This window comes from Alligator sinensis, unplaced genomic scaffold (genome assembly GCF_000455745.1).
Source record: "Alligator sinensis unplaced genomic scaffold, ASM45574v1 scaffold511_1, whole genome shotgun sequence".
In the NCBI taxonomy this organism is placed as follows: domain Eukaryota; kingdom Metazoa; phylum Chordata; order Crocodylia; family Alligatoridae; genus Alligator; species Alligator sinensis.
In genome coordinates this window covers 575,315-584,309 of record NW_005842114.1, presented here as the reverse complement: position 1 = coordinate 584,309, position 8,995 = coordinate 575,315, and the positions used below count along the sequence as shown (strand labels likewise).

Sequence of the window (8,995 nt, the reverse complement as noted above, 5' to 3'; positions counted from 1 at the left end):
CGCCCCCGCCCCCCGCCCCGCCCGCCGCCATGTGGAGAAGCCCGAGCGTCCGAAACCCAGACCCAGTCTTTCCCTCAGACAGCGCCGCCCCTTGGTGGCCCTGGCGCGGGCTGAGGAGCAGGGGTTGGGGCTGACTTGTGCCCGTGTTGTGTTGTGGGCCGGGAGCGCTGAGCCCGGTGGAGCGGTGCCGCGCCCTGCGCTCGGGACCGCTCCGGGGACAGATGGCAGGGTGGGTGACAGATGCCTCAGGCCAGGCCAGGCCAGGTGCTGTTCTTACCAACACCCATGATAAATTAGGCACCTGCCTCCTTTCCATGCTTACTTGGCAAGAATGGGCTCGGCAGCGGGAGCATTGCAAGTGTCCCTGCACAGATGGTGGTTACGTGTGGAAAGTGAACAGGCTCAGAAAAAGATGTTTTTCTCTTATCTAATTCATTACACGTGAGTGTTAACTGCGATAGACGTGACTTGTTGTGATCTCCTCTTACCTGTTCTTTACATGGTGATCCCCTTACGCCCTGAGCCCAGTTCTGCTCTCCCATAGATGGACACATGTCAGTGAAGCGGTGTCCTTCAGTGATGCTGGGGTACGTGTGTCAGAGCTTCCTTGAAGTTACTGCACAGCAGGATGAGGAGAGCTGAGCAGCGCTTGATCTCATGAATTATGTTCTTGAATGGAGGGACAGAATTGGGCTAATACTTCAAAAGTGAATGTCCTGACAGTCGCTTTGAAACAGTCTTTGCTTTTTCCAGCGCTTCAGTGTGTGTGGGCTTCCCTTTTGATTTTAAGGGGCTGTAAATGTCTCATGAAATGAGGGGGGAAGGGATGTAGGTCCTTTATCTCTTCACGTCTGGTTTCCCTAAAACAGAAATTGTAGCGTGTGGCTCCTACGGGAAATTAACATTTTGGCTTCTTGTAACACCTTTTTTTTTTTTTTTTCTGCCTTGTATTCTTTCACTTGCATACAAGCCTTCTTTGTTTGTTTTTTATCCCTAATATTAATGGGTCTGCTGCAAACACCCTATAGCACAGCTTGTTACCTGACTATTGCTATATTCTAGGAAACTTGCTTTGTGTGTAGACTAAGGTTAGGTCCATGTGGCAACCAAAAGTATGATCACAGCATGTGTGCATGGCCTGACTAGTTGGAGTAAGGACAGTTAGCCACTGCTAATGTAACTACTCTGCAACATGAACATAGGATAGAACACACTCATGTTCCTCCAAAGATTTGTACCTAAGCATTATACCTCTGCTTTACAGACCTATTTTCCAGTAGCTCTACGTGGGGGAAAAAAAATCAGAATAACTGATTATTGCAGGACTCGACTACCTGATGTGTGCCTCAAGAAGTATTAATGGAGCTCGTGAGTGAGTACAGTGCAGCAATAAACACAGCAAGTCACATGCTTTGCACTGTGGTCATTCTCATTTCAGCTGGACTAGCTCAAGAGTAATAACTAGAATTTAGATACAGTAAAGCGAACAAAAGGTATCAGTCTCTGCAGAACAGAACCTTTTTTCAAAAAACAAAGGAAAAAAGGGCTGCTTTGCCATCAAGAAGAGCAAAAGACCACCCAAGTGTAACGAGTCGTAGGTTGTCTTGCTGAATATGCAAACAGCTCTAAAAGCAAAGCATTACCTAAGGCCCAAATTCTGATGACAGTACACACCCTGAGCAGCTGTGCTGTGCACCAGGGATTTCTGTACTCTCTCCCAGCTTCAAGCTACTCTGTAGGAATAATGCTGCTAATTTCCTCTTTGGTTCAGAAGAAACATCTTCTGCACCAGATTGAACATTGTCGTCTTGGGAATAGAGCAAAGAATAACTTCTAGTCCCAGTTCATGCCAGCTGCATCTTGTGTCCTTGTGTGGAATCCCCAAGTTTTGCCTTGCCGGTATGCAGCAGAAGTGTCCTGGTTCCTCTTCAGGGCAAGTCTATAATAGTGAGCTGCAACAGTGGACATACCTTGCCCCCTTTCATAGTTTCATAGTTTGTAGGGTCGGAAGGGACCTTGACAGATCATCAAGTCTGACCCCCTGCCATGGCAGGAAAGAGCACTGGGGTCAAAGGACCCCAGCAAGGTGTTCATCTAGCCTCCTCTTAAAGACCCCCAGGGTAACCAATAGAAAATGGCTATGATGGTTAGTTAGGCATTTGTGTCCTCTCTTTATGACTACAGTCGCTGAGCAAGGCTAAATGCTCTACTCCTACTAAAGTCTGCACAGATGGGCAGTGGTAGCGTAGACTGTAGGTGCTACAGTAGTAATTACAACAGTTCAGTTATACCTTACAGTGTAAGCCTGTATGCCCCTACCCACCTTTCATACCAATCTTAACAACTCAGGGTATTGGTTGTGCCTGTGTAGAGCAGCTTTGGTGAAGAGCCTTGACTGCTTTTGGCTTCCTTTACCTGAACCCCTCCACCTGTCAAAGCAGAGGCAAGAGAAGTTGCTGCGCCTTGCTTGTTCTCAGCACAGTTTGGCCCCCCCCCCCCCCCCCCCAAAAAAAATTCCTGCTCTGCCCTTCACGCCCCACCTCCACCCAGTGCTCAGAGTACTTGCTGTGGATGCAGTGCATTGTATGCACTCAAACAAGATGTTTGCCTACAAGAATGTAATTATCTATTGTTGATGCAGTCACTGGGCCAGACTGTCAGCTCATAACCTGGCATCCCTCCATTGGAGTCATGTTGGCTTACATCAGTGGAGAATCTGGTTCCCTATTTCAGTCTTGGCTTTTCTTCCCTCAAAACTGCTATATGTCTTAATTTCTGAGTGACTTCAAGCATCTCCTTGTTGCACATCTCCAAATGCTGCACACATTTTATATCTGGCATAAGAAAAATCTTTTTACCAGTGATTTGTCATGGTGTAGAAATGTCAGCATTTTATCTGTTGTTCATAGATTATGCCTCAGAGAGCCAGATTCAGGCTGTTTGAAAGGCTTTTGGCAACATTTTCTTTAAAAAACAAAAAAAACCCCAACCAAACAAACAAAACCCTCACCCTGTTTTCTTGCTGGAAAGAGAAGGCTGGGCTTGAGGTAAAAGAACAATGGGTACTTCCTGATCTAGGCGGTATTTGGAAGTGTTCTTAAGGCAATCAGAACATTAGCTAGTGATGCATTTTTAAAATGACATGCATTATAAAAGTGTACCTTTCGAACTTTGTTTAGCCAAGGTTTAATCTTTAGAGAAGAAAAAACTGGGCAGTCTCTTAATAGAAATGTATTTATTGCTGAAACCTTTAAACTGTTACACAATCTCCTGTAATGTCTTCCCTCGTTGCTGTCATTTAACAAGGTGGCCAACACAATAAAGCTCTTTCTAACTGACCTGCTCCTGTTTGATTCAATTGTGTCATCAGTTGTCATGGAATTAGTTGTGATGTCACAAGCTTGTGGAATCCTTGTAAGAATCTGCTGGGAGGAGGCTGTTAATTATTCAGCCCACTTTATTCCTAGTTATTGATGAACCAGGGGAGAATACAAAATGGCTTGATAACCTTCAGCAAAAATATAAAGCTTTACTTTTCCTTGAATTAAGGTGTTTATGACACCTATTACTTTGGAGGGGGAATGAACAGAGAAAATTACAGTTGCGTATATTTTCAAAACTATTTGTTACCCTTTTCACTTGAATTGGGGTGCCAGCGTATGACGGGAAGCATGTTGAGTCACTCTAGCTTTATTAATAAAATTTGTCTGCTGGAACCTTAAGTATCTACCAGGCTGTGTTCCAGTTGCAACATATTGTTAAGTGATTGACTTTGGTCTTGGTACTGACCACCAAAAAGTACACTGAGCCTTTTTACATGCTTGAGAGCTCTAGGATGGAACAGTTAATGATTTGCAAGTGTACAGTGTCGTGTATGTGCACTGCCTCTTCTATACTTGCAGAAAGATCTCTAGTCCCTCTTTGGTAATACCATGATGTCCAGGTATATGTGATACAATGTGGCCACAGATGAACTGGCTGCCTGCCTTCATGGATGAGCTAAGTAGAGACAGTAATGGTAGTGGGAGGAACTAGGCTTGTGTTTTCATGGCCATAATCAGCGTAGCAGCGAACTTGTGGATTTGTTAATCATTGAAGAGGGTTTCTTGTTCAACTTCTCCCTATCACTTTCTGAAATGCCAGGCCTTGCTGCCAAAACGTTACACGGGGACGTGGTCTGTGTTCCATTAATGGTCCTTGTGACTGGCATCAGTTCCATCTGCCTCTTTCTCAACATTATACACCTTGGTTATGGGGTTGGTTACTAATTGTGGTGAGAGCATGTTACAGTGACTCAGTGCTGGGTGTAGTAAACCACTGCAGATCTAGGAGTCTTCTCAAATGCTGACCTACAAAACACCCCGCTCCCTTTAATCCAGTCTTTTCCAAGAAAGTGCTGTCTATGGTCAGACATCAAAAGGACTGAAACAAATCTGGTAACTGGACCAAGTCCAAAAGAAAAGAAAAAGATGAAAATGGTTTTGTCAGAGTCAAATGTTTCCAGGGAACACTTTCAGATGCTATTTTTTACATGAGCACCCTGCCCGTGTTGAAACTGTCAGGCAGTCGTACTGAACGTAAAGCTCTCCGAATACTCTTCCATTCTAACTGATTTCTGGCATGTATTGTTCCTGTGGAGGAAAAACTGAATGAAAATCAGCAAAAACACCCAAAATAAAGAATGTTTGTATCTTGCTTGATCTCTACTGCTGTTCATAGGGAAGAATAATCCCTTTTAAAATTATGGCTAGATTATGCATGTTGAGGATAGGATATGCATTTTGAGGGTGGCTTTAATTTGGAGCATGCTTTACAAGAAAATTGCCTCATCTCTGGAAAAGCTTAGAAAAAAATTCCCTTGTATATGACACACGAACTTTAAATACTTGGGATTTAGACTACTATTAAAGGTGTACTGCAAGGTGACTGTTTCTGCCCATCCTCATTCATGTCTTATCGACACATGGTTATCCCTGCCTCAGTCTCAGTGTAGAAACAGACCTTGCATGATGTTGCATTTATGCAGCCATCACTTATATATATATATATATAAAAAAAAAAAAAAAAAGAGGTGCAAATAGACCTCCATCCCCTTTATGCTGTCACATCAGTGTCCATGGAAAAGGCGGGTTTATTGTGGTGGATGTCTTTATTATGTGGGAGGACTGTGGAAAGCTCTGGCCACCCCAGGCAGGTGCTGCCAGGACTCGAGGAGCTGGATCCTGCATGGAAGTTCCCATGGTGCACAGGATCCACTTCCTCCAGCCCCAGGCATATGTGCTTGGCTTTCCCTGCTTGCAGAGAGATGCTCTGGGGAATCTCAGGGCGCCACTCTGTAAGGGCAAGTCAAGGCTTCCCACTTACAGAGACTTGCCCCAGGATCTTCAGGGGTACATCTCAGCAAGTGGAGAAATACTGCATGAGCCCCAGCCTGGGGCCCTGTGTCTCTACTCAGAGACCCATGCTGGGTCCTGTGCTGTGACCCACTCTTCATTAGAAGGTCTGGGTCAGAACAGTCCCAGCCAAGTGGTATAAAGATGAGAAGAATGAGACCTGAGGACTTCCATGCACTTTGTACCCAGACCTGCTCTGATCCATGCCTATGAGTGCAGCTGGCACAGGTCCTGGAGTGGAGGCACAAGAGCATCAGGGATTTCCCAGGTCCTGCACCGTGTATGCCTCCACAGGACCTGGCACATGTCCCAGCAACAAGGCATAGGACAGTGAGGGATACCTGGGCAAGGAGAACACATCCCTTGTTGCCCTGTGTCAGGCCCCTGCCCAGTGCAAGACAGCAGGCAATGTGTTTTCCCCAATGGAGTGGATCAGGTGTTGCAGGATGTGTCCTACCACATCTGAATGGCTTTGTCTGGCACTGACTATTTTTACCTTCTGTCTCATTTGTTCTCATTTTATGCAATGCTTTTTGGCATGTTGCTGGTTGCACTTTTGGCCTCCAGGTCAGGTGGTCAAATTATTTTTGCTAATATGTTCTGAATCCTAATCCATTGAACAGAATGGCAAATGCCTGTCAAAAGCCCTCTTGTAAACCAGAAGTTCCCAGAGATAGTGAAGAACGGGCTGATGGCTAAGGCCTTCTCTGCAGGCTGAGCCACTGCGGGGGGGTGTTTAAGCCAGCCCCTGGGAAAGAACTGGCAGATCATTGTCTTGGTTTAAAAGTTGAAATGGGAGAGTCACCTGCAGTATAGCAACCAACCAAACCAAGTGAGGTATTAAGGAACAAATGGGCTGTGGACTCTTCTGCAAGAGCAGAGTAACCCTGCAAAGATGACTTCTCCAGTTTACAAGTCAGGACACAGGAGAACAGCCACAGCACAGCATCTGAACTACATCCCTGACCAGCCTGCTGGAATCTGAGAAGGAAGCTGTCTTGCTCTGCTTCTTGTAATAAAGATTCAGCAACTAGAGATGTCTGACCCTGCTGTGATAATGATAATGTATGCATGTTAAGGAGTCAACACCTAGCTCTCAAACAGAGCAGAGATGTAGGATAACAAGGCAACACTTTTACCTCTGCCTACAACCACTTGCTTGTGAATGTAGTAGACCAGTAGTTTTCAATCTTTTTTATTTTTTTTTCATTTGCGGACCCCTGAACAATTTTGAATGGAGGTGTGGACCCCTTTAAATTGTAAGTGTAGATATTCATGTGATTTTGATTGATCTTAGTCATCTCTTTCACAGACCCCTTAGAATAGTCTGAGGACCCTTAGGGCAGTTGTTCTCAACCTTTTTTGTACCAAGACCCATTTGTAACAAGGATGGCCAGTCCCAACAAAGTGCCCCTCACTCCTGATCCACTGTCCCCGGGCCCCAGCCCCACAGTGTGTGGAGCAGGGAGTGGGTGTGGGGGAGGGGGCCCAATCAGCCCTTTGCAGGCTGGAGCTTTGCCAGCCTGCAAGGGAAAAGCTATAGTTTCCCACTTTTTCTCCTTTTAAAGGAGAATCAATTTTTAAAGTTTGTTCGTGACCCTTTCATATATTCTTGAAACCAATGGGTTGAGAAACGCTGCCCTAGGGGTCAGCAGACCTCAGGTTGAAAACTACTGTAGATGACTGGATAAACTTTATAGATGCCCCGAAGTAACTTGGTTTAATGAAATCAGCAAAATAAAGCACTTTAAAAATTTCCCTGGTTGGTTGGTTGCTGTTAAAGGCTTCCTAGCAAAGTTGCTTGCTTTTTATCCAAACTGACTTAAGTGGAATGGACTGTTTAACGTCCATTAAGAAACTGCTGGTCGGTGATGGTAAAATATACGTTGTATTGTGTCAAGCTTTGTCCTGGCAGGAGAGTAATGTCCAGGCAGGTCCAAACTTGCCCTCACTTTTATAGTTCACTTGTGCACCATTTCTTAAAACTTAGCAAACCTGCTAAATACAATGACAGAGGGAAGGGAAAGGTGAAAACTCATAGGAGCAGCATGTCATTATTTCCTTGTCTTTTGACCAGTAGTGAGTTCAAATGGGGAGGAGCATTAGTGCACAAAGGATAAACGCATGCGTTTAAAGCTCTGTGGTCCAGACCTGCTACTGCACTTGCAGGAGTGTAACAGGAGGGGATGCTAGTCCTCGTCCCCCAGCAAAGAATGTTATCAGTTGAGCTTCTGGCTGAAGAACCCACTGCAAACGATTTGACTAGGCCCTTCCAAGGGAGAATATGTGCTGCTCTTGTTTTGCAGGATTGAAAATTGTGCATAGAGTTAGTACCTAAAGATTGCCCATGTTTATGAGGCTAAGGTGTCTATAAGCATCTTGGTAACAGTCGCAGAAAACAGTGGCTTACAAAATTTTGTTTTTAATAGAGTAAAAAAATTGTACCCTAAGCCCCTATTGCCATCAGCTGCAGGCGTTTAAAGCCTCTTAAATATTTCATGTGGCCTTCTAAATTCCCTTTTCACTCCAGCTGATTAAAAGCAGCTTGCTGCCTTCCTCAGAAATGTCTTGAATGTGCACAAGGAGTGAAGTGGAGGCAGGCTTTGATCCTTGAACTTTCTTTCACATTGCCCTTCCTCCTCCTCCTCCCCCCCCCCCCCCCAAAAAAAAAAAAAAAAGGCATTTATTGTGTGCTGGGAAAGTGACTTCCTAGCACTCCTATGGGGGCTCTTAGTCCTATATGATTGCACATCTGAATTCATGGCCCAGAACTTGATAGCGATAGCAAGGTTGTGGGGAAGGAGCAAGATAAGTTGGCTTCACAGATGAGGCTATATAAACCTATTCTGGGGTCCAAGAGTGCAAGAGAGCAAAGTAGTATGAAGTATTTCTGTTTTGGAGAAAGAAAGGATAGGTATTTCCATGACTGCTGTAGCTTTCTGAAATACATTCTGGGCAATTAAATACTTATCTATAGAAACTCTTCAAAAATGGGGTGTGAACCTCTAGGGCTACCTGCAATACTGATCATTTGGACAATGTATTTTTTGGACAGCCGGAGGATTCACTGAGTCATCTGAAGGGCTGAGCACTTAATCTCCGACTCAGGTTTTGAGACTTCCCTGTGCACGCTTTGTGCAGTGAAACTCCTGATGCACTTACTGCAATTTTTCATTCTCATGTGACCTGCATCTGCATACATGTCAAATCAAACGTCTATTCCTTTTTTTATTGCCTTGTTTTATTGCCTTGTCTGCAAACCTGGCCTTCAAATTATCTTGTCAGCCCTTTTAAGGAATGCTCTGCTTCAAGTTAATAGTAGTTTTCTTATTTGAAAGAACAGTGTTGTAGACATAGTTCAAATTGTTAGGTTTTTATATTGAGATTCTTTATCATGCTGGTCACTACTGTGTCCAATTTTGTGCAAGATCCAATAGTGCATGATTGGATATGATTCCTTACAGCTCTTCTGGACTTCTGCTCTCTTTTGATGGTAACTAATGTTTCAAGGCCCCATAACCAGTGAAACTAGTACAAAAGCAAATTATGTTATTTTCTGTTTCCTTGTGCACTATGATGGGATTGACTGCACAGTCACTCTT

The 8,995-nt window shown here is 44.5% G+C and overlaps 1 protein-coding gene across 3 annotated transcripts in view; it reads left to right on the top strand.

Moving 5' to 3' along the window:
• DLGAP4 (DLG associated protein 4) overlaps positions 1-8,995 on the top strand; it is a 47,077-nt gene that overhangs the window by 312 nt on the left and 37,770 nt on the right. Inside the window, exon 1 of one of the 3 annotated variants that reach the window (XM_025205384.1) lies at positions 14-441. The exons of 1 other annotated variant lie outside the window; for it this stretch is intronic. In XM_025205384.1, the coding sequence (XP_025061169.1) occupies positions 332-441 (110 nt within the window). In that variant the 5' untranslated portion in view covers positions 14-331. Of the gene's footprint in view, positions 1-13; positions 442-8,995 lie in introns of those variants that run through there. One more of the 3 variants, XM_025205385.1, reaches the window with a different exon arrangement.